The sequence below is a fragment of the Sphaeramia orbicularis genome, chromosome 16 (assembly GCF_902148855.1).
Source record: "Sphaeramia orbicularis chromosome 16, fSphaOr1.1, whole genome shotgun sequence".
NCBI lineage: Eukaryota > Metazoa > Chordata > Actinopteri > Kurtiformes > Apogonidae > Sphaeramia > Sphaeramia orbicularis.
Genome location: NC_043972.1, coordinates 35833723 through 35860759, shown reverse-complemented (window position 1 = coordinate 35860759; position 27037 = coordinate 35833723). Strand labels below are relative to the sequence as shown.

The 27037-nt window shown below is 39.7% G+C and overlaps 1 protein-coding gene across 1 annotated transcript; it reads left to right on the top strand.

Moving 5' to 3' along the window:
- Positions 1-57: 57 nt before the first annotated feature.
- On the top strand, positions 58-26619 carry fam171a1 (family with sequence similarity 171 member A1). Its single transcript, XM_030158281.1, is given in 16 exon segments — positions 58-372; positions 9979-10206; positions 10912-11004; positions 15326-15484; positions 16114-16241; positions 16243-16295; positions 20887-20908; positions 20910-21000; positions 21784-21898; positions 22337-22454; positions 23168-23393; positions 23396-23439; positions 23441-23617; positions 23619-23723; positions 23725-23857; positions 23860-26619. Coding segments are annotated over 16 exon segments (2643 nt in total). The 5' UTR covers positions 58-260; the 3' UTR covers positions 24699-26619.
- The last annotated feature ends 418 nt before the right edge of the window (positions 26620-27037 follow it).

Sequence of the window (27037 nt, the reverse complement as noted above, 5' to 3'; positions counted from 1 at the left end):
TCTTCCTCCTGACCCTGGGCCGTCAGAAAAAAAAAAAAAAAAACAGCGAGCGAGCGGCAAAGGGCTGGGGATGCACAAGGGGACGGACGAACACGGCTTTCTGTGGACACGCTGAGGCTGCAGAACATGGAGAGTCGCTTCCTTCGTGGATTAAACGGAGTGTGCGCTGATGTGGCCGGTCACTGAGTTTGAAAAAGCAGAAGATTTGGCTTGTACTTTGTTTTGTGTTTTTTATCGGTTGGCTTGATCGCACATCTGCAATGATGCGGGCTGTGGACCTGAGGAGGACCGCTGCTATTGTACTCTGCCTTTTGGGATACTTTGTCTCCGAAGCTGTCGCCAAAACACTACAGGAGGACACAACCACAGAAGGTAAAAAAAAAGTACATTTAACATTTTTCAGCCTTTTTTTGTGTGTTAAACACGGCTAGCTCGGTGCTTTGGAGGCTAATTTCGCCGCTAGCCCGCTCGGATGCTGATGTGATCTAAACTTGGCTAACGCTAGCAAGTTAGCTGGTGGCACGAAACTTAAACATGTCTTTAATGCGTTTAATTCTGTTTTTAGACTTAAATAATAACCGCAGTTGAAAGCATCCTTGTCAGTTTTACAGCTGCTGTAGTTGTATCTGTGCAGAGTTTGTTGTTAGTGATTAAAGTGGCTTAAAACATGCGCCTACATTGTCCACATAACTCAGAGTCCAGCTGCCGTGATTGTCATATTGCTGCATTTCAGAAAACCCCTCTTTGTTTGTATGTTAGTCTGTTAACACTGTGCATGATTGAGACTATTCTGCATACATTTTTACTGATTTTGCATAAGTTTTTACCTATTGCTATTGATCTGCATGAGATCCTGGTTAAAGATAATGACAGTTATCACCTTATCCAGGTGTCACACTGCAAGATGAGTAATTATAAGCTCAGTCTTTTTGTATTTAGACAGCAAATGATAATTTATTATTTTAAATAAGGCTATAGATAGAACTTAATTATTTCGTCTCTGCATTGCCAGGAAATACTGGAAATATGCCCATCAAAATCCCCAAAGCCTTGCCATTGTGCAACATTGTCCAAATATATTCACAATTTATTATCAGTTAATTACCTGTCAGTCAATTAAAGATCACTGCTTCAATGTAATCCACCTGCTGTACTGTAAAAGGTAGTATACATTTTCTTGATAGCATGCTGAAGCAGAAGCAAGATGGTGTAATACTGCATTGATTATGACAAAACACTAAATGCACCAACTATAAGCAATAAGGTAAGTAGAGAAGAGAAATAATGCAGCAGAGCAATGAGAGAGTGAAGTCAGCAGTCTCAGCAGGTACAATCGAAGAAATGTTTTGTACAGTGTAGTTTTCTCTTTTGACTTGATCTGTGCATGCTGTTTTATGGTTTGAAAGGCAGCATAAATCTTGATAATCTTTTGCCAGCTCATTCATTCCCTTACTTCAAAGCTGTCCTGTCATAGTAGCAGCTTCGATAATGGAGCCACATCTGTTTTATCCATGTCTTTAATCTCTCACTTACATGCACACACGTCTCTGTGTTTACATTTTTTACTGGTCGACATTTGGTCCTCTCACTGCCACAGTGTTTACAATAGAAGAAATGTAAACATACAGTTATTACTACTGCATTGCATTGGCACTGATGGGTCTGTTCATTCTTGATAAGTTGGAGTTTTGATGTAGTTCTGCTTCCAAGCTTTTTAATCAGGCATTTTCAATATTTGTCATAGGCTAAATCCACAATCAAAAACTCTGTTCAGTTAAAGACGTAGGTAATTGCTTTAATAATTCACACAGTAGTGCTGCTTTGAAGTCCGTGCTTTTCTCGGTTTGTTTTTCCTCTCTTACTCTGGCATTCACTTTGCCTCAGATTGACCTTCAGCCATCCCAGGGGTTGTGTTCAGGTCGATACAGAGGATTTCTCCGCTCCGTCCGGCAGACAACGTGCACGATTGGAGCCAGACAGACATCTACCCACAGATATAGATCTCAGCCACCATTACAGCTGCTGCCCATAATAGGCACGGCATTACATCTCTAACAAACATTCACCGAAGCTGAAGCTGGACGAGCGCTGCCAGGAAGTAGATGAATCAAATCATATTGTCACCAGGTCGCCAAGTTAGATTTTAATCACGAGATGTTATAGCTGCAAACGGCAACCCACTTTGTGCACAGTAGATCAGGTCATAAAAAATACTTACATAGCTCAGTGTGTAGGGTTTATATACATGAATAATATGTAGGAATGTAAACTGATAAAAAGACACCGGAGCTGTTCGTGAGCCTGACAGTGGAGACCTGGTGATGTAACTCAATTGCTTGGCCCCCTGCTGAGATAATGGGATCGACTGTTACTATCTAATCTTACTTTAATCCAGATGAAGGAGAAGAGCAGGCTCATCACCTATTGATAGCCTGTGTGTTTATAATCACAGCTTTAGTTGTGTGGATAGGACAGTTTGTGAAGGTGTAGATATTTCTTAATCGTGTTTTGATTTGCTTGTGCACCTGTGCGCTTCCACGTGTTGTGCCATGTTGCAACATGTTCAGTTGTTTTGTCTATTCAGGTGTTTCTTTCCTGTGCTGGTCTTCTTGTCCTTTTGTGACTTTAAGATTTTTGAAATAAATAAATAAATAAAGAGAGATCTATCTACAGGGTGGGGAAGCAAAATTTACAGTGAACATTTAGTTGTTTTTTCTCAGCAGGCACTACGTCAATTGTTTTGAAACCAAACATATATTGATGTCATAATCATACCTAACACTATTATCCATACCTTTTCAGAAACTTTTGCCCATATGAGTAATCAGGAAAGCAAACGTCAAAGAGTGTGTGGATTTGCTGAATGCACTCGTCACACCAAGGAGATTTCAAAAATAGTTGGGTGTCCATAAAGACTGTTTATATGTAAAGAGAGAATGACCATGAGCAAAACTATTACGAGAAAGTCTGGAAGATACTATTAAAGAAGAATGGGAGAAGCTGTCACCCGAATATTTGAGGAACACTTGCACAAGTTTCAGGAAGCGTGTGAAGGCAGTTGAGAAAGAAGGAGGACACATAGAATAAAAACATTTTCTATTACGTACATTTTCTTGTGGCAAATAAATTCTCATGACTTTCAATAAACTAATTGGTCATACACTGTCTTTCAATCCCTGCCTCAAAATATTGTAAATTTTGCTTCCCCACCTTGTATTCCCCACCCCATATATATATATATATATATATATATATATATATATATATATATATATATATATATATATATATATATATATATATATATATATATCTGCATAATCACGATACCTCAGGAACAGATTTTTAAACATTTTTCTTAAGAGAGAAACTTCACATGTTGTGTTGTCATCGCTCTGGTTGAACAAGTTATTGCGCCCTGTTACACAAACAACAGTCTGTCAGGGCTTGAAATTAAACTCACATGACATGGTGTATGTCTCGTACACTGGCATCCTCAACTGAATGGATTTGTCTTTGTATTGATCAGATAACAAAGCTGTTTATTTGGTTAACCGATGCAAGAGACAGGTCTACATACTATGATGATATTGTATATTTACATTAAAGGCAATATAGAATAAATACTGATTATATTTGTAGACCACTCATTGTGAAGGTTGGCTAATGCATTTAGAATTTTTTTGTTTAGACTTTACCTGTGTCTCCTCCATAAACCTCTGTTATTGGTCTTGATCTACATTTACTGCCTCCTCCGCTCATGTATCACCATTAAGTGTTAAGATTTGACCTTTGAAATAAGATGCTGAAATGAAAAAGAGCTAACTTCACAGTAATACTGAAACACAAGTAACGTGATTATTAAAATTAAATGAACATGCTTCCACTAATTAAACAATTTGAATTTTAATGCTTGAGTCAATGAAAGTTTTTGCATTTATGTGCTCCTAATATTGTACAACCTCTTACTTAGCAACTTAAAGTGAACTTGAGTTCTGGGAAGATGTGATGGGCAGTTTCATAAACGGGGCAAAGCTCATATGCACAGCATCCAAGCCATTTTATGCATCACCACCTAAGGCAAAGTAATGTAAAATCAATGTAGAGAGCATCAACAGTAACTAAATGACTTTTCACAGATCTAATGGTTGCATTTGGATCCTAGTGGACTTTTGTTTTTAAGCTTTTTGGATGTTGTTTGTTTATCATCATCATTCCTAGCTTCCCCATATAGCCTAAAATGATGTGAAATGATATGTTTTTATATTGAAAAGTGAGATGTTTCCAAACCCAACACTTAGTCTTGCACAAACACCAGAACCCAGACAACACCTAAGGCCTCTGAAAACCTAAGGAAACCCTGATTAAATATCTGTGTGGAGTAAACAAAGAAGGAGCTTGTCACTGCCAAATCTAATCATTAATCGCAGCGTATGAGTGAATCAAATTTTCTCTTTCATCCAGATGCAGGGACAGAACTACATCAACCATAAAACATAAAGTATCCTAAAAATAACACAAATATCATTATGCGTGAAATGATATGGTAAATGTAATCAGGTGCAGAGGTTTTCTCTTTACAGCATCAAATGTAAAAGCTTCCATTGTCTCTTTTATTATAGTTATGAGATGAACACTTCTATTTATATCACTAACCTGCTGTAAGCCACTGTTTCCACTATTGTGGCAACAGATATTAAGCAGGATGTTGTGTACAAGCCCTCTTTTTTAGTGGGTATTATTGTGTTGTTTATGGTTTTATACTTACAGATCAATGCCATGTTTGTATTCATTACAGATCTGCCACACATTTACAAGTCTCAGTACACATGCAAATCTCAGTACAAATTTGTTTTACTCTTATTTGAAGTGGTATAAAAAAACATCACAACAATAAAAGAAATGTTGATTTTGCATGTTTTTTTACATAGCACTTCACTGCCTGAGATCAGTGGAAATATCATAAACACAGGCTAGACCATTAAGTTGCAGATTTTGTGATTTTATATAATGACTTAGGTCTGCTTTTCCTAGACGTAGGGTCGGGACCCACAATGAGTCCCAGATCTGTTTTATGGGGTTTGCACATTGCCAGATTAAAATACAGAACTATAACATGATTATGTGACTTCATTTTCTGAATTAAAATAGCAGAATAGTGTTTGTCTGGAAGGGTTATTAACCGTAGTGGTAGGTATGAAATGCACAGGAGAGGTAAGTAAAAAGACAAAATAAAAAGGTGCAATAAGGTGAAAATGATATGAAGTAAAAGATGCAACAAGACATAAAAATGTAAAAGTAATAAGATAAAAATTAGGTAAAAGATGCAAAAAGACATAAAAAAAGAGACACTTGTGACATTATAGCATTTAAAGATGCATATTTGTAAATTTGGGGACATGTGTATTGAGTTAAAGTTTTTAGAACCACTGGCACAGATTGTATTCAGTGAAGAGAACAGCTCAATCAGGCATTTAGACTGTTTTATGCATATATAAATCTGAAAGCATGTTTGCATATTCCTGCACACACTCATAAATCCTCCAGCCATTTACCAGCCGTTTTACACATTTGGAAATATGGCTATACACTCAGATTAAGACACAGCTACGCAATGCTCCGAACACATTTGCAAGTAACGGTGCTACAATAATACCCCTGTAGCTGTGCTCAGCCTCGTGTGCGGGCTGCATTGCTTCGCCCTCCTCTTTTTGGACGGACACCAAACCCCTCACACGCCCAGTGGAGGCCAGCCATACCATGCATTTCCAGTTTATCACACCTCACTTTTATGGTGCAGAAATGCTATGCAACTTTGTAACATCTGATTAGTCCACACATTGACCTGCACAGTAGTGGCCAGAAAGATGCACACATTCACTGCTCTCCCCTTTGCTTCTGTCTCTTTCGACTCACACACAAGCACACACTCAATCACCCTGCTGCTTTAGCTGCTGTTGCACCGGCATAATTGGTTTGTGATCGCAGTGTTGGTTCGGCTAAACCCTCTTTGATGCCTTTATCTTCCATATGGTACTCAAATAGACACAGATAAGGAGTCAGAGCAGTGAGAAGCAGTTTCCCTCCTGTGTGTCTGCTCATACAGGAGACTCCTAGCTTGTTTAACAATGATGTCACTCTACTGCTGATTTATTGGATGAGGATTGGGAGGGGTGTGTTGCATTTGTGTGTACGTGTATGTCAGTCTGAGCTCTCCCTGGGGAGTTCTTTTAAAGTGAGCACAGCTGGTACCCCTAACAGCAGATCAGTGGGAGTGGGACAGGAAGTGAGGTCACGATCTCTCCAGTACACATCTTAAAGCAGAGGGGAATTTTCAGTCAAGGGTAAAATCCCGCCTGCTTTTTGTTTCCCAATCCTCTGCTGTGACAGAACCAATGTAATAAAGGGAGGGGTGGAGTAAGGGGTCAGAAAGAGGCCTCAGAGTCAGGATCCTCGCACCAGGCCTCTCTGGGTAATGAGCCGTTTGGTTTCAGATTGACACGTTGAGCTGCCAAACCTCGCCGCAAACAAAGCACCAGATTAACTTCCACCCATTCAAAGGTATCATTTTGTGCACAGTTAGGTGGAGGCTGGACTCGCACTGAATTCTCACCAGTGGTTCCTTCACTGACCGCAGGATCCTGAAGTGGGGGAGGGGAATTTGTCTTGCCATGGTCATGCATAGTATATGTTAGCTGTGGGTGTGTGTGTGTCTGTCATGGAGGGTGGGGTGACAAGAAAGAGTTACAAAGAATTGTAGTTGTTTGGGGGTGTAACAGGCACGGGGAAATGCTTTTAGCCTTAATTGGAAGATCACCAGGGGTCATTCACCAGTCAGTGATCAAACACCTTGTCATGTGTTCAGATACAATCACTGTGGGTCTCTGGTGCCTAGATATAATTAAAGAGTGTGTTTTATCATTTCTTTGGGATATGAAGCTGAAATATGCTTTTGTTTCTTTTTTATGGATTGTGCCTGTGAACAACTAAACAGATATTTGTATGTTATTAAAATACAGATTTAGAGTTACGTAGTCAGCTGATTCATGAGGCCTCTAGCGTTAAGATGAGACAAAAACAAGAAGTGTTGTTTACTCTGTTTTTCTTTATGTCACCACTATGTAAATCTAATAATAGTTTAATTATACTAAATACTTATACTAATTCAAAGCAGAATAACAACCAGATGATGTCAGTGAGAGGGTGGCAGTCAACCAGTGGAAAACAATATGGAAATAAGAATGAACCTTGTCATTTTTGAAAGGTTAAAGGTTAACTTGTTTTATTATCCCTGTAGGGAAATGCGGTCTCTGCATTTTACCCATCCTAATACACAACAGTACCTAGCATTAGCATTAGCACATAGTACACTCAGAGGTTGAGCTAGACATTTTTATTGTCCATCATTTTGATGGACAGGGTCGTAAAAAATCTGTCATAACATATTATCTGTCATTTCAAATTTTTATTTTTTAATGATAATGAGATATGTTTAGTAGTATTTAATGTTCAAAAACATCTCAGTGATGCAGCAACTGTAGTTGCTGCTGGCTGATAAACCAATGCGATATCATGACTCACATAATTATATATGCCACTTTTAATTGGTGTGTTATCTGTAGACATTATAAGCTTTCCTTGTGTATGTTCACGCAGTGTCAAATACCATGCACTGAGGGTTAGGGTTCAGGTTATGTGAACCAGAGATCTGGGCACAAATTGACATGCCATCAAATAACACATGAAAGGTAGAAAATGCGTACATAAAGCACACCAAATGCCATAAGAACTGGCGTATAACTTGCTTGTTCTTCATCCTCCACCACATCAGTCCCTCTTTTTTCACCGCGTTTATCAATGCCATCCCATTTACTAGGCTTTTTAAAATAACTAAGGAGATTCAGCTGCCTTCACATTTTGCGCTAGCAAAGTAGCATCTACTTTTGGCTAAAGTCAGCTAAACAACAACACAAGACTTGACAATGACTGATTAATATGCACACTCGCCATCAGCTGGACAGGGGGTCTACTACAGGTGAACTAACGGTGAGTCATTTGACTGAAGTACCGTTGTTGTATTCAGCCTAGTTGTGAACAGTGGTGCTGTTGGTTCTATACAAGTAGGATGCTGTTATGGACTGTTTGATGATTTGCTAAGAGACAGACAGACCAGCGATTCTGCTAGCAGGTTCTGTTCACAGTGTTGTGTGAAAACTTTCTTTGGTAGATTACCCTCAGTATTTTAATCTGTCAAAATGATGGACGGCCTTCAGAATTTTCCATCATTTAAAAAAAAAAAATCATCAACAACGGAATATTTTCGGTTAACGCGACCTCTGTAGTACACATTAGGAGCAGTGAGCTGCCATTGAAGGTGTTCGGGGACCAACTCCAGGTCTTCATCAAAACTATGGTCAGGGGCACCAACAGGAGAATTTACCTATATATGTACCTGTTTTTACTGGCAGGGATAACCAGAGAACATGGAGGAAACCTGACTGCATAGGGAGAACAGGCAAACTCAACACAGAAATCCTTGTGTGGGGTGGAAGTCTGAACCACTATGCCACTGTGCTGCCCCTGTTATTTTAAATAGCTGTTTCTATGCAGATGAATATAGATGATTTTCATGTATAATCACAACAATGCAAGTATGGAATAACTGTGACTCCCCTTCTTGGGATTCTTGAAAGATGTGCTATGGCTAAGTCTGTCAATGAATTGCAATTGATCATAAATTGGATATGTAGCTCAAGCAATTTGCAATTGGCTTTAGAAAAATGTCCATATAAATATATAGAGGGGCTGGAAACAACCTACAACCCAACAAGTCACTGCAATCTGACACATAATGATAGACTAAAGTAAATGCCACATAAGGGAGCAGGAAGTAACAAACTACTCTCCTGCAGTTAGAAATTTAGCTTGAGATGAACAGTACAATTAATGCTGTACATGCTGGAGGAAGACGCATACAGAAAATGGTTGGATCAGAAAAAAGACACTAAAAATGACTGCCCTCTGTCAGGTGTACTGTTACTTTTCTGCCTTTCAGTATATAGTGTGCTCCACCACTGAGCAAGGACGTGTCAGATTGTGGATATATTGCATTTCTGGGCCTGCAGGTCAGTGAATGGTGTCATATCCATGGAATCAGCAGATAGACTCGATCATCTAAATTAAAAGTTTATGTTGTATAAAATGAATAATCCTCATGAAAACATGAATCATATTAAATCAGATTTCACACAAATTTAATTGCATTGCATACGCCTTTGGAATTTTGATTTCTGGCCTTATGCATCATAACTAGAAAGTTATTCTCTACTTGTTCATTTGTGTCTGATTAATTACAAGCTAAATGTTTTTGCACATTAAAATGAAACTTCGAAGCAAACAGAGAATGCTACCTTTGACTGAAATTGTGAAATGCCATTTTTGCAGTTTTCTAAGTTTACAAGGGAATAAGTGCTATTAATGGAGGGAATAGAAAAAAGTTAAATGAGAATGAACTGCTGGAGCCCTTGTGTTTCTGATGGATGCTAATGAAGGTTTTGAGTCTCAGTTTGTTAAAGCGTCAGTCAACAGGCAGTTTCTATAAATGTCTGTGTGCTTCGTCTGCAGAAAAGGTGTTGGTATATACTGCTATTTTTCCTCTCTGCTCCGAGCTGTCTTTAAGAGGGAAATGATCCATTGTTTTTAGGGGAAATGCCTTTGGCAGAAATCCAAGAAATGGTCAGAAGGCTGTCCCTTTGTGACTGGCTGGGATGTGGAATGCCGACCCCATGGATTGGAGTCAAAGGGCCTGGCACTGAAGCCAAACCAAGTTTGGCCACCACTTTATTTTAGACAGCTGTAATTATGTGGCCTTTATCATTATATCTGTATATCACTCCCTGCCATGGTTGTTTTGAAAACCTCTTCACACCCAGTGTGCTGCAGTACACACAGCTTATTTTACACTTTGTTTGTTCACAGAGGTGACTCTGAAAGTTCACCTGAGTGATGCCAGCACTCACCAGCCCCTGGGCGGAGCCGTCATACAACTGTTCACCAATCACACTTTGGTAACCACAGAAACCTCATCCACTGATGGAAACACCTACCTGCACTTCCCGTACCGCCTTGGGACAACGCTGGTCGTCACTGCAACCAAACAGGGATATGTACCCAACTCTGTACCGTGGACTCCTTCTAGATTACCTGGTAAGAATGTGTACTGTGTGTGTGTGTGTGTGTGTGTGTGCTGTGTCTGTTGAGAGAGACAGTTTAGGACAAGCATATTATGAAATAGCCACATTTAGACAGGGAGTGTTGGCCCATAATTCATGCTTTCGCTTTTTTGATTTTCATGTCTGCTGCCAGTTCTGTGTGTGTGTGTGTGTGTGTGTGTGTGTGTGTGTGTGTGAAATAAGTGTGAGTTTGTGCCAGGTGTGTGAGCTAATGATGAGTGGAGTGCTCCATTACTTATTTATTACAATAGATGCCAAAACTCAGCGAGGGGCTGCTTAAGCTTCCCTTTCACTAACACACACTCGCATACAAAACAGTCTACCTCCCAAGAGGCTGCAGTACAGTGTTTGTATGTGTGTGAGTGGGGACGTGGTTTTTGGGGGAGGAGGGAGGTCATTATGAGCCAACACAACGGCGGCCAATTGGATTAACACGCTTACGAGCTCTGAACAATAGAGGAGTGAAAGGAAGGAAGGAAGGAAAAGGAATAGATGTGTAGTTTGCTGGGTCAGACTTCTGTCCAGGATGAAAACAGGACTATTAAAAATGTATAAAGTTTGTTTGATGCCCTGTTATTTCTGATAATGATCAGTAAAGTGGTCAGGTAGATTATAGTTTGCATCTTATCTGATTGTTCATTTCGACTGTGTACGCTGTGTGGTCTTGTTTGTGTTGCAGTGTTTTCCTCCATCAGCCTGGACCTGTTACCAGAAAGAGCTGCCACTCTGATGGTGTATGACGATGTGGTCGAGATTGTGTCAGACTTCCAAGGTAAATATGCTCAAAATATGTGTCTAAAAAGGCTGTTGTTACTTAAAGTCAAAATTTTATGTTTTATTTGACATAAAGCAATCAGAATGACGACTAATGGTTTAATGAAGCCTTGATTTGTCCTTTTCTGTTCATTTTACGGCAATAGTATAGCATAAACTGAGGTATTGCTAATAGTTTATTTAATGTAATACCATCCATGCACCAAACAAAGAAGTAGAGCTATTTATTGCAACACCAGAAAACACAAATATACACTGCATTTTTGTTTTCTGTTTTTTAAACGCTGAACGAGACAGACTTGTAAATAACCTAACTCTTGTAATGTACGAAGAAATTACTGACAACAGGCATCAACAGAGACTCAAGATGAACAGGACACAGGAACATGGCATCATTAAAATAGTAAAAATCTCAATAAGTGGAAAATTATGTTGAAATGGAAATTTTTATAGAGCTAAATTGAGACATTAATCTGAAACTATTGATCTTTCCTCAAATATTATGATGCTTATTTAATAAAAGATCTTTTAGTTATATCTGTATCTTTTAAATGGAGTTTCGTAGGATTCACTTTACCTCTGTTTGGTTAGGTGCTGCTTATTTCAGGAAGACTTTGACTGATAAGTAGAAAAACATGTAAAGCTATGTAGAGCTGATAAATTAAATTAAGCTAAACTACAGTGTTTATGGTGTGTTTAAGTAAATATTGCACCCCAGAGTGTATTTTAGAGATTTTAATGCATTTTCAGCGGTCATGCTTTGGTATGTTATTTGCTGGTACTGGCTGTTATCACTATGGGCGTGAGATATCCTTTCACCATGCTTCATGGTTGAATTTCTGTTCATTCAAAGTGTGATGAGAAGCTGAAAGATGTTAAAATAGTTGACTTGTTTTTATAGAAACTATATGCACAAAAGTATTTGGACACATTTAATTCAGGTGGTTCATTGCTAACAGGGGACTGTGCTACAAAGTAATAATGATAAATGTCATCATTTTATATTGCAGTATATGCTTTTATTGCATTGTCATCCAGTGTACATAAAGTTTTTTTACTCATTTTTTCCGAAGTTTTTTATCATTATAACTGTTTGACATGTATTTCCTAAATTCATGAAATTGCAAAGTTCTGACAAATAATTACTGAAACCCAGTCGTGATCATTTTGACTCAAGAAGAAAATCAACTTTAAGCTTAAAAGAAATGTTGATTTGATCTTTATTATGATAATTATTGACAACAACCAACATGAACATTTTTATCATGTTAATATTTCAAATCCATGGCTGTGGGAAGTCCTATTAGTTGTACATGTGATGTGTCCAAAATTTTGTCCCTAAAGTGTGTCTATATATATATGGAAGAGTTCCTTTGCACAGAAGGGGAATAAGTAACAAGAAACATCAAATAACATGAGCATTTGCTGTGGCCATTCTATATGAAATTGTCATTATCAGTATTGGTTATAAGTGCATCCATAATTTTCACCTATTTTCATTAATTACACCTTACACTGATGAACACAGAGATGTGTGTTTGATTAAAATAAAGCCACCCTGCCATGTGCACACAAATATAAACTTTAAGCTCGTCATTGTTACTCAGTGTATCTATTAAAGTGTGTGTAATTACATTAGATAAGGCTTTCTCATTACAGTACAATCCATTTATTCTCTTTGTCTGCTGGGTCTTTTGTGCATCTCAGACTGACTGGGGACTAATTTAACATGTCAGCTGTGTTGTCTGACTGAAAAAAACCTGCACAGATGCACTCATACAGACACTATTAACATTTTAGATGTCCTGACTCTGAATACACACTGGCCACAGCACGTGCCTCACTGCCTCACAGTGTATTTGATGTGATGTTGTGAACTTGGGCACCCGAGGGAGCGATAAACCTTGGCGTGTGGCATGTGGAAGGAGAATAAAACAGGGAGAAAGAGGAGGAGGAAGAGGATGATAGAGTTTGTGCTGGGAAAAAAAGGGGTTGTGGGTGGAGCGGCTGAAGAGGAGAGAGGGGAGAAAGGGGGATGGGCAGAAAAGTGTCCAACAGAAGGAGGAACAGATGAGGTGAGAGAAAGTGGACAAGGAATCTTTTTTCATTTAGCAGAAAAGCAGGTGTCAGACAGCAAATTAGATTCATGAAAGACTTTCACCTTGAGAACATGCCCGAGGCAGAAGTATTATATTCAGAAGATACACCAAATAATGTGTTAGATTGGAGGAGAGTGAAACTAAAACACAAACACAGTGAACACTTGTATACAGCTGGATCTGTGTGTCACTGCTCAGGAATGTGCACTCAGCACACTCGGCCCACAGTGACATCACCTTGCTGATTCCAGATACATGCAGGCTTTACTGTACGCTGTTTATGGCGCTTTACCCAGAATTTGTTAATGGCACTAGAGACGGGATGGCAGGCAGCGATGAGGAGAAATGAAAAGGAAACTATTAATTGCCCCGTGCAGTATCAGAAAGAACCATCACACTGACAGAGGGAAAAAGTCCAGCGCTGTGTTTATCGATCCAAAGGTAACTCCATTAAGCCTAATTTGATGGAGAATTTATAAAAAAAAAAAAAAAAAAAAAACATTAAGTGTACATAAGAGGGAGAAAATTGCCTTGTCAAACATGCTTTTAAATGTAGTTTGGGAAAAAAAAACAATCATTATACACTCTGAGATGGAATGGTCACATTCTCTTTGATGACAAACAGTGGGTTAGTCTCATTTTTTTGTATTTCAGTCTCAGCATGAAACCCAGTCCAACCCAGCAACAAATAGTTATAAATTCATAGTTTATGTATTATTTTGACTTGATGGTATTTATAACTTACAAAAAAAGCATTTCATTCCTAAAAAGAAAACACCTTAAATTATGTAAAATCTAAAAATTGTAATGTCTGAAAGTAACAGTAGATAGGAAAAACACCAGAACTGAAAATACACAACCACCTCCTGCAGCTCCCTCTTCTTCTCTTAAGCCTAGACTGGATGTAAACATGGATAATTCTGGTCCATGTGAAAAACTGAAGCCGAAACATCACTGGGAAGCTAATTTGAGAGTAACTGGTTATAACAGCTATGGGTCACATGTTTTTTTGTTTTTTTTTTGAGGTTTCCTCTCAGACCACTTCAGTTAGAATATACTGAAAAGTTATTATAGAATATTTAAACAGTGATGCTAAAAAACAGCACATAATTACACTGAAGCTTTAAGAATAATTTGGACAGGTCTTACTATAAAGTTATGTTGTCTTAGCCTCAGTTTTTAATGACAATAATTTGTATTGTTTATGATGTAACAAAACAATAGACCTAATGCTGTCTTTCAGCTGATGACATCAGCTCACCTTGACTTGGCACAGCTTTTACAGTGTTTCCACTGCATGAGACCTGGGACCACCAGGTACTACCAGATACTAGTATCGGCTACGCTGAGGATTCAAGCAACCATAAGATAAGATATGACATTAATGATCCCACCGTGGGGAAATTGCATTGTTTACAGCAGCAAAAATGCAGAAAACAAAGTGCAGAAGACAGGCAGAATATTTTCGTAGTTAAGAGTAAAAACAGGAAATATAGAAAAGTATCTGCAATTGAAATTACTTTTTCTGTACATATATGCATATTATGTACACATTTGCAATATAATTGCACATGATGATTGACACATGATGTTAAATCATGCAGATCACAGATTGGTCAGTCCAGGATCACTGCTGTGATAATATGAATGTGTGTGGGACATCAAACCAAGCTAGTAGGAGCAAATGCTCAGGTAGTCTCTGTCTTGCTAAATCAACCACAGATTTAAATCTACATGCCTGCATGTCACCTGGTGTGTGGACTAATATGGCATCCCCACATAAAAAAAGGAACTTATAGAAGTTGTAAATTATAATTGTTTCTTGAAGTTGCTTTAAAATTCAACAAGATCGGACTCAAGAATGGGTGAAAATTAGCAACTTGTAGTATAGACTACTACATTAGTCACACCTGAAGTCAGAAAAATGTGAAGCTTCTGTAAAAAGACACAAGGAAATGTCTGCCATTGCCCAGTACTGTTCTGTTTTCACACTGGGACCATCATCATAGTCAGACAAGTGTTTCATCATATTCCTCTTACTTCTTTACACTATTATGGGTGTAAAATAGGCCTAAAATTGCACTCATTTTGTGTGAAAACAAAAAAAGTGAAACCTGAAGAGATCCTACAAAACAATTTGACCCTCAGTCTGTGATGAGAAACTACCTAAATGCCAAAAATGCACTTAACACATTATTTCCATGTGTGTCGCTCTCCTAGGTTTCAGGGGCCATCCGAGTGTTCATTTCCAACGCAGAGCCCTGAGTCTTCCTCCCAACAACTCATACGCCAACTTGACCGCTCTGCTCACCGTGGCCAGCTCCGCCTCACACATCCAGCACTTTCCCTACCTGCAGGGTCTCAGGGGCAACGGCACAGGTGAGACTTGACCTGGAAGATGAGGAGGTAATTTAAAAAAAACAAAACAAACTGTAGAAATAAGCTCAGGAGGAGATGGGTGGAGATGACAGGGGCTGCTGAGGGGGGTGGGGACTGAAGAGGTACATCAGAGAGACACTACCCCGGAGAGGCCTCTTTATCTGACCTCCTGAAACACAATAACCCCAGTGTGTCCTCTGTGTTCTACATCCATGTCTTAATGTGTATGATTTTTTGTAGCCCTTCTTTCTCCTTCAGCTTGAATTCCCTTCAAAAGACCCCCTACACACACACGCACACAACGCACACACACACACGCACACACACACACACACACACACACACACACACACACCACACACACAGAGAGAGTACCTTCCCCCTCCAGGCAGGACTTGTGCTTTGTGACACTTTCCCACTTTTAGTCTCCCAGTTTTTCACTCTCCGCCCCATTCTTCTTTTCCTGCCTTTCCCTTGTTTTCCTTTCCTGTCTGTCCTTTCCCCCGACACTCTCCTTTATCTATGCTGTTTATGTTACTCCCTCTCGCTGTCCTGCCCCCCTCCCATTCACCGCACCTTACTCCCTTTACTGCAGTTTCCTCTCTAACCCGCTCCTGCTTCTCACACAGGGACTGAGAAGAGGTTTGAGTTGACTCCAGTAGCCGCCATATCTGTTCACTATTGGGCCAGCGATGGAGCAGAGCTGCAGGTGAATGAGCCAATCACAGTCTCCATCCCTCTACCGGTGGACAGCGGCCCTGAAGGAAAATGATCACATCCCTGCTTGGAGATTTGACCCTCGCCAGGGTATGTACTCAGAAACATGCACAAAGACACGCCTTTAAATTCTAGACGGTGATCTCTGAAACCTCTTTGTGTGATCTGTAAAATGGTTGGAGCGTGTGTAGGGTAAGAAAATATCAATATACTTAAGCTTCACCAGATTATGATACTGCATTGACTCTCACTATCAAGTTTAATTGTTAGTTTAAAGGTGCAGTGTGTAAGATTAAGGAGGATCAGATTGCAGGAACTGAATATATTATTCATAATTATGTTTACTAAAGCCTGAGACAGGTTTTGTATCTCAGAATGAGGTAAGTGATTACCTCCAGGGCATCTGCCATGTTTAGACTTTTCTCTTCTTCCCCCCAAAAAATGTATTATGTGTATGATGCAATTCCACACTACATCAGGGAGTGTTGGGTATTTGGATATGACACATGACTACCACCCAAACTGCAATGTTGAATTTTAAAAAGTTTTTAGCAGGCAGGTTGTTAGGGTTACGCACCAGAACTACTTCAGTTGTTTGGATTAGAAGATCATGGTTTATTTTAAATCTTACCCTTTCAACCAAAAGCTGTGTTTCGATTAAATGTGAAATTTAATTAAGGTGATCTTTGAAAAAGTCACAAAAATGCTAATTATGTGCATTCCTCTAAACTAGTTTAGAACAAATGGTCTGGGCTGTATTGTGTTGCCAGGCAGGTGACACTGTAGGCTATGTTACATGTGGCTCCAATAAACAGTAGAAGAAGCAAAGCAGGTAGTTCCTTTTCTGTCTAAAATGGCTTTGATGTCTTTCTCACGGATGAGACAGGAATGATCTGGCCTCATCAGTCCACACGATCTGTTGGTTAGATTTTTTTTCTTTCATTTTCACACTTTATCGGAATTTGTGGGAATATGGTGAAGAAGTAGAAATGTCACCTGAGTTAAATGTTTGGCAGTGTCGGAATTTATTTGAAAAAAGTGTTTCCATTTCCTCTTTGTGCATTTCCTCTTTTGCAAAAAAGGCAAAATCTTCCTCAAGTGTGAAATATGGGATTTTTTTTTATTTTATTTTGTATTTCTACAAACATTTTCCAATGCAGAATTTAAAAAACTGCATTAACTGTGTTTGTGGAAATGTACCTTGAGTATATATAATGCAAATTACTATTATATATACTACAGTGGGTTTAAATGGTGATGTGGGCTGCTCTACCTCAAATATAAATGAAAAAAATTATAATATAATTCCTTGAATATAGTATACCAGTATATTTCAAATATCTATATCTATCTATCTATATCTATCTATCTATCTATCTATCTACATATATATATATATATATATACAGGGTCTCCCATAAGTCTCCATACATAGGAGACATAATACATTCCATACATATATGGTTCTAACATGTATTTCTTTATATTTCTTCTTTATAGTTCTTCAGCAGTGGAGGACACGCATTGCAATGTGTTCCGACAAATGGCAGTCATATAGAGCATATTATATAATAAAATAGTTTTATGTCAAGAAACGTTTATTTGTCTATGTATGAGAACTTATGGACACCCTGTATGTGTGTGTGTATATACTATATATATATATATATCTATATATATATATATATATATATAAACTACAAGCCCTCATCTATCCATGTGTAAATGATTTGTGAAATTAATTGAGTCAGAGCATTATAACAAGCCATGTGCATATTCTTACAGTATAGTCAGGGCTAAACTTGTAGCCTAGTGTCAGCAATGATGAAGGAATTTATTCACAAGGTCATAGGAAGTGACCAATGTACAGCCCTGTACTCATTAATCCACACATCAAAACACAAAATGCAGCTTTAAATCACAAGATTGGACTGTGTGGATGTATAATCTTCTCGATACAGCTCAGGAAAATCTTGAACTTTAGCGAACACTGGTTAAATTCTCTGCTGTTCTGGCTGGTACAGCAGGGACCCCTCAAGCCTCTTGGGAGCCAAAGATTTATTCCAACAGTATAAAATGTGTTGTTAGACGTCCTGCACTGTGACACACCCAGTTCTACTTTGACTGACTATGAAAGACAATGATTAGATCATCAGTTGAGTCAGACGTGTCTCCACTACAAAACATCCCTCTCTTATGTGCACTAGCGTCTGCGCTAGTGCAAGAGGAAGGTCTGTTAGGACCTATTAAAATTCTTTTGGTGAAACAAAATGTTCTGTGCTGTTTGTCTTAACCCAACCACCTTGTCCCCAGCTTTTCTAGATGCTGCTCTTACTTTGGAATCTCACACACTGACATAAATAAAAGGAAGTCCCAATTGAGATGACAGAACTCCAAAACATGTCTTAATGACACACAGGGGAGAGCTGGATGGACATGAGTCTATTCCTGGAGTTTACATTTGTTGAAACATGGACATGACAGGAAGAGTATACAGCTTAACACTAGGGTAAATGCCTTGCAAGCACAACATTTAACTCTAACTGCTTTTGTAGTGTGCCACCATTTGTCTTGTAACATTACATTAATGTTAAGTTTGGTCCTCAGAGACCAGGAGGTTTAAAGCCATTCTGGAGGAGGACAGACTTTTCTTGGTTTTGTGGAATTAAAATACACATTTGTTTTTTGTTTGATTGTCCTTACCTACAAGGATTTTGCCAAAGAGTTGTGCTTCAGGAGGGTAAAATATTTCGTAGCAGATTTTATTAATGACTTGGGAGAGAAAACACATTTAATAAGGTGTTTTGACTGAGCTGTTAAAGAAAACTTTGACAAGAAATGTTGTAGTGCGATGTGACCATTACAGCTGAACTTTTGGTGTCTTATAAACTGATGTAGATTGGCAACTTGGCGCATGACCACTGAAAATAGTAATCAGTGTCTACCCCTGCACCAAAATATTTCTTTTTTTAATTATTATTCTGTTAGACATTGCTGAAATCTAGATCGTAATGTAGGATTTGAGGATTTCAAAGCTGATTTTAATGTGGCCAAAGTCAGCAAGTAGAGCTCATAAAAAGGGCTTTTATGAAAGAACACACACGCACAGCCTGTAACAGCGACTATTTCCACAACAGAAGCCATCCCGGACCCCTCTCCGGGCTACATCTCATGTTCCTTAGCAACCCACCAAATAAGTAACACAGCACAATGGGCTGGCTGCTGATTGAGTTTCTTCACTGAGCAGTTAAGTGTGTGAAATGTGTGTGTGTGGATATGTATGTGTTAAAGTGAGGATTAAAAAAAGACACAAAGAAAGAAGTGAATCCTTCTGGTGCTTTCAGGGGAACACTTCAGGCCTGTCACTAAGAAGCCTTTTTTTTTTCTTTTCTTTTTTTTTCTACAAAGTGGGCACTCAAACATAAAACCTGTTTTTCCTTGTGTAACTGATGACCTCTTGTGTATTATTAGAAGTCAAACAAACATCAGGCAAAGTGATGTCATAAGCAAAGAGATCAAGTTCACCTGTTGTGTCTGTTTCATTCATAAACAGACACACCTTGATTCAGAGAAGAGTTTGATGATGTAAATGAGGTCAGCTTCTTCAGATGAAACGTCTGTGAATGACTAAAGGAGAAAAAAGATGCACAGTCAGCTGTGTTGACTTTGCATTTGTGAGAAGTAGAAGTAATATAAAGTCTGTACTGACAATATGGATGTTTGCGTTGTGTCTGGGCCGCATCCAGACTCTGTGCAGTGTATTGTATAGACGCGTGGGAATGGAGTCATTAAAAGTCACTATTAAACAGGTCAGCTCCCTGTGGAAACCACTCACTCTGACAGAACAGGGTGAATCCAGGCAGGGCTCAGCTCAGGCCTCCATTATTGCCGGTGTGTGTTAGACAGAGGTGCTGAGTCACGACAACCTCTTCCCATTTCTGCTTCTGTTCCTTGTGCCTTTTCCCTATCTCTTCTTCATCCCTCCTCTGTGTCCGCTTCTTGTTTCCTCTTCTTGGAGTGTTTTTTTCCTGTTTCACCTTCTCCTGTATATTTGTCTTTTCCTCTTTGAATATCCTTTGCATTGCTGTGTTTCCTCTGGCGAGCAGATCGAAGCAGATGCCTGACTTTTTGATGTGTAACTGCAGATAAACATCCGAATAATGTAGCTCTCATGATGATAACCCTGAGACCCAAGGAGGGAAAGTGTAAACGCACAAATGGTGTTGTGCTCTTGGGAAGATTTGCTGTCACCTACTAATCAGTGGCTTTGGCTTTGTTGTGGTTTTGTTTCTGGCTTTCTATTGTATTTTGTGAATTCATAACAATCCACACATTTGACTGAGGATGCTGCCTCCCTGTGGATGAATGGAGTAGTATCAAAGCTACTCTCACGCTACAATACTAGAATAGATAATGGTTTACTGATGGAGAGTCGTGTCACATTATGAGTTTGTTTTGAGTGGAATTGTACTCATTTAAACCTGACACGTATCTAAATGCAATTAAGTGGAGAAATACTACTTGTCTGTTCTGAGTTAATGAGACTCAGTGGGGATAGTTGCAGGGGCATGTTAGTTGTCCTTTAATCTCTAATGTAGTGTATGGTGTTTCTAGTCTGGGTTAATTGTTAAAAAAATGTATTTCAAAACTGTGAGTGTGTGTGTGTGTGTGGGGTGTGTGTGTAGCGCCTGGATAAAGAGCAGCTGGGGGTCATGTGCAGAGGGAAGGCAACCAGCTCAGGTCTGACCTACATTGCTCCTCAGCTAGATATGGTGCCGCCATGTCTCCACTACACTCAGGTGAGAGATGTATTTCTTATACTCACATTATACATTTCAGGGTTTCATGTCTTAAAAATGCTTACCAGTACAATAATCAGATTTTTTTGGCCATAAGTGTCGTAGATAGAGATTGTATTATCAAATTTCTATGTAAAGCGTTAATTTTAGCCCCACTTTTAAATGTGCTTTTGGAAGAAATTGTATAGATTACTCTGAAACGAAATGGCAAAACTAATTTGTTAAACACCCCAGTCATGCAAAATGGTGTGTGGGCTAACATGGTCTCCTCTATCAAGAAAAGCTGAAAAGGCTGTTTTTAAAAATCAAAAGCTCCAGTTTCTGTTACTTTGTTCTAATGGGTAAAGTAAAGTTCACTCAGTTGTAGCTGCTTTGTTGAAGCCGATAGAAAATCACAAATGTGAAACTCTCTGCACTTTATGCAAGAAATCGCTCAAATTATGAACTTTGGATATAAAGGTATTATAGTCACATGGGAAGTCAGAATAAAGCCATGAAGCTTTAAATAGTCACCAGTAAATGCCTGCTATTATTCAATATTGTTCTTTGTTATTCTCATCAGGAGCATCAGTCAGAACTTTTTTGCCAATATGTGACATAAGTTTTAAATTAATTCAGTTTTCTCAAAAAGTCTTGAATTTAAGTTGGAAGTAGACTCAAAACATAATTTATTCATTATCTGATAAAAAAAAAACACTTGAAAAATCTCCTTTAGAGTTAAAAGGGAAGAAAACCTCTTTTTAGGTGAATATAGTTTCTCTGTTTACATTGTCTTTAAAACAGGTCCAGTGGTTGCGAAGGACATCAGCACTTACCACACTGTATTTCTGCTGGCGATACTTGGAGGAATGGCTCTCATCCTGCTTTGCCTGCTCTGCCTGCTGTTGTATTACTGCAGGTGTGTGAGACACTTTGACTTGATGTGTTGTGTTCATTCTCTCCAATTTCTGCGACCATGTCACACTTAAAGACTGAGAAATACGCCTGTCAGCAAATACAGGAAGCATATTTTTGACCGTTTTAGAAATATACAGGGTCATGTGATTTAATATATGACTGGTTATATGGAAAATATGAATTTATCAGAGCAGACTACCAAGTGAGTATTTATTTATGTAGCGCATAACATCCAGTGGCAGTGACTCATCCTTAATTTATTGGGTTTTAGGTGTCACAAAAAATAAATCAGAGCAGTATACTATCATTTAGAATTTATCACGTAAGCTGTTGGCACAGTTGAGTCAAACAATTTCTGAATTTATGACTTTTGTGAATGATAAAAGCAAGAATTTACATTTTCAGATTAAATGCATAACTTTGTCTCTCTGATATGCAGACGTCGCTGTTTGAAGCCTCGGGGGTCTCACCGCAAGCTCACACTGTCCTCCGGTCTGGACAGCACTAAGAGGGACCAGGCCACCTCCATGTCCCACCTCAACCTCATCAGCAATGAGGTCTGTCTTATGTTAAAAACCTTTCAGTGGCCATACTTCAGGGATATACTAGATGTGGAGCTTCCCTTTTATAAATATGACCTTCGTTTCAAGCTCCTTGTATTGGGGAAAGTGTTCTTGTTGAAGCACCCTTAAGCAAGTAATGTAATCCTTCACAGTGTCTGGGGGGTGGCTGTAGTACTATGGTGTCCCTGTGGTGAGCAGGAAGAGCTAAGATAAGGCTCTCAAACTATGAGGAATCAATACAGTCTGATACTTATTCTGTCTTTTCCTCTGCTGATGAATTTCATGCTTCCCAGTGTTTCTGCAGACCCTAAAGTCAGTAATCTGAATTTTAGGCCTTTGACAAGTTGGATTTGATATGACATGTCTTAAAAGTTGAGCTTGTCTTTGGTTAATGAGTTAATAATGGTTATTTTAGGAATTTTGGGTCTAGAAGTGTAAGAGTCATAAGAGAATGCAGAAAAATGTAAAGCAAAATGCAAAAAGCCACCAGTAAACACCTGCCATCGTTAGTATTGTTCTGTGATTACATTTGGAGCACATCAAAGTCCAGCCCAACTGCATCAAGATGTAAGATGTATCTCAAATTATGATCATAATGGTCTTAAAGTTCCTTAAATGTACACATTGCAACCTTTTGTAATTATTTCCTTTTATTTGTACCTCTGTTATATTTTATGGAATCTGTCTATCTCTTATTTTATCTCCAGGTGCAACTGGAACTTGTTTCCACAGCAACTGAGCCTGACATGACCACACCAATGCTGAAGCCTTCCTCCTATGAGCAACATGACAATCAGCGTCAACACAGTCTTATCCATCACACCAAACACAGTCGCTCCTCTCTGGGTAACCACAGCCATCATGGCTCGTCTCTTGGCAACCTGACGCCTCGCAGCAGAGACTACCGACAGTCTGCGGAAACGTTCCAGTTAAGGCAGCGCTTTCATGTGGAACAGACAAGGGCTACCGTCAATCATACAACCTCCGTCTGCTCATCCACCAACCACATTTCAGATGGGCTGTCATCTGCCAATCAGGGTCAGGTGTCAGTTAATCATCTGAGCAGCGTTGGGAATGTTGACTGCATCTCCCCCTCCTCTCCTCCTCACTCCCCCGGTAGGGGGGAGGGAGGTGAGTCCAGGGCTGCTGATTACCTTTCTGTCCCGCTCTGTAGACCACCTAGAGCGGCCCAGTCCCCCGTTACTGTCTCGGCCAGGCCAGCTGCTCTGCTGCGGTTCTGTGGACCTGCTGAGTGGAGGAGAAGGGCTACCCGAGGGTGCGTCCCACCCTGGTGATCCCTGCACATTACATGCGCCTGCCTGGGGAACACCCTCTGTCAGGTCAGGCTCTGTTGCTGCAGACTGACCAGCAGAGTGACCTAGAGACGATCCAGGCTGAAACTCAATGCCTCACATTCCACAGCCCCTGGGGCAAACCCCCACAGACTGTACCCCACGTTCCACCAAGCAGGGTGAGGGAGAGGGGCTCAGCCTGCCGGAGTCTCTGTCGATCCCAGCAGCCCTCGGTGAAACAGCTCTTGTGGAGATAAACAGCGAAGACACTCTGTTGGCTGAAAAGACTTTAATGGAGTTGAGAGGAGGTAAGCCCCTCCCTCACCCTCGGGCCTGGTTCGTCTCACTGGATGGACGTTCCAACGCTCACATCCGTCACTCCTACATTGACCTGCAGCGAGCAGGATGCCACAGCAGCTCAGGTTCAGGAGGACAGCAGGGTAGTGGCAGCAGTGGGAGACGCAGCAACGGCAACGACGCAAGTCTGGACTCCGGCGTGGACCTGAACGAGCCGAGAACAGGGCGCAAAGGAAGGGACGGAGAGAAGGAGGAGAGAGAGATTGAGAAGTCAAAGGGCACAACCCCAGCCACCGCCTACACTCAGCTGGTGTATGTGGATGATCTGGACGCGGGAGGCAGCGAAGAAGAGACGCCCAAGTGCAGCCCTCAGGACAGCAGTGTAGGGCTGCCCCAGTCAGATCCAGCACAGGCTCAGGGGGATGAGGTAGGGAAGAGAGTAGAAGGTGTACAAATACAGGAGGATGCCCCTTCGCTTTCCTCTTCATCTCCTACTTCTCCTCCTCCGCTGCCGACACCAGAGGGCGTGACATTCAGGACTGAGCATGCTCTGCTGTCGGTCTCTCCTGATGACGATGCAGAGGAGGAAAAGAAAAGCCCTTGGCAGAGGAGAGAGGAGCGACCCCTGCTGGCCTTCAATCTCAAATAACCCACCACCATGACTCCACTCTGCTCAGTCTGCATCATTCACCTGAAGCCCTTTGCTGTCCTTTATAAAGCACTGAGAAAATATTTTTCCGCACTGCGATCTCTTCTTGTCCAAAACACAAAGGGACACGAGCTTTCAGGTCCCTTTTCTGAACAGACCACTGCTGTTCTCCTTCAGACACATGACAGAGAAAGACCACTTAAAGGCATGATATACAATTTGCCTGAAGGAGACAAATGGATGTTGGAGCCAAGAATATTTTATGCACAACAATATATGCCTTTTTATAAACAGCCTTGATAGCATAAGTAGTAGAAACAGTTGTCGGGGGATTTTTCGCTAATGAAAGCCTGCAGAAGACCTTTTTTTTTTCATGAGCCATATTGGCGTCAGTCCACTGAGTGTAAAAATACTGGTAAAAGCCGGGGACACAAAGTGAGATTCTAATCCTAATTTGGCCATACTGATGGACTTTTAAGATTGTGAAGTGTCTGCACCAAACAGGCAGGTGGTTTTTGTCTTTTCACAGTTGGTTTGGGAATTAAATGTCCTCCAGTGTGTTCCTGGGTTTGTGAGCAGTATAGCAGGTGCTTGTTGCACTCAAGTCACCCCTGACATAAATTAGTAAAGCCTGTACTTAAGATGTTTTTTTAATATGTTGCTAGAATTTAATCTAGCTTGTCAATAATCTGTATGGGTGTTTACACGAACCACACAGGGGATGACGTTTCTGAAATGAAACCACTACAGCGCAATCAGATAATGTGATACACCACGATGTTGTGGCTAAGGATATGATACCACTATTATACTGTAGTTCTACCCAAAAGAATTGTGAGATGAATTCATATGAAGGTTTTTGTAAATGTTGAACCACTGACTGACATATTTTGCTCTGAAGGCTATGCATCACTTTTATACGGCTGCTTGAGATGCCTTTTTTTTGTAATTTTAATCAATGATTTTAATTGCCAACATGAAGTATTTTACCCAAAAATAGGCTAATTTTTTTTTTCTTTTAATATGTTAAGGGCTTTTCTTGTTCACCCGCCTTATTTTTAGAGCTGCAAAAACTCACACATAGTACACAACAGCTGTATCTTTTACCTAAACCAAACTTTTGCTTGCTGTTTCAACCATGTCCTCATGTTCCTCAAGTGCCTTTAAATAACCTACTCTGCCAACAGATTTGTGGAACAGATTACCTATTACCTTATTTATTTCTTTACCTTCTTTTGCCTATCAGCTTTTTCCTCTACCTCAGTCTCCCTCTTTTCTTTTTTTTTTTTCTCCTCACTTGGGAAAGAAAGTCATGCAGTAAACTTTCCTCAGCACTAGCATATTAAAGGCTACGCTGCAGAACATCCAGAAATGTGTCCCAGCTGCTGCAATCATAAAATCCTGCTACAGTAATCAGCACGGCACCAATCTCTTGAAGTTTAAAGCAGATAAGGATTTGCCCAAGTTTTCAGTGTAGCAGGGGATGATAAAGCTAAGGGCGACTGTATGTGAAGCTAAACTGCAGGTTATTTCGGTCCACTTTCTTAATTTTGAGTGTTTCAATGTTTAATGTCTGTCTTTTATATGTTTATGTGCACCCGAGTGATGGTCGAAGGCTGGGAGTTCTTCAGCGTGTTGTCAGACTTTTGGCGTCAAATGCGAGAATGCTGAGAAATAATCAACATACATTCACTCAAGGTTCAAAGATCACAGCAATTATAATCCAGAATGTGTATAGTTGTTACCTGTCTTCTACATGATCATATGATGTGTGAGTTGGTGTTGTGAATGGCCTCTCTTTGTATCCCACAGCAATCTTCCAGTTCAAGGGTGGAGCTGCAATACAGTATCCTGAGTGTGTAAATTGGTTGCTTGCATTATATTTGAAGCCTATTATTCTGAATAAACAGATACATTTTAATATGTTGTCTGTGTTTGTATTAAGTACTTGAACAAATATTACATCAATATCAATACCTTAATCTAACAGACATTTTGGTTTAAAGTAGGCAAAGTTAGTGTTAGTGATAATAACTATGGATTGTTCCATGTATGCCATTGCAATAACCACAATCGACAAGGCCTGAAACAGATCTACCTAAATGGGATTCAGCCAGTTTTAAGACGTGTGTGTGTGTGTTTTCTACCGTAATGAATAAATTAACATCTGCTACAAAAAAGTCTATACTTTCAGGCAGGATAGTGCTTTCAAAGGATTCTAGGAAGTACGGTTTTATTGACAGTTTGAGAAAGTACAGGGAAAAGTCAATTAAATTGCTCTTAATTACTCCTGGGTGTCACTGCTTTGTCTTTATGTGTTTTTTGTTTCAACCATTTCC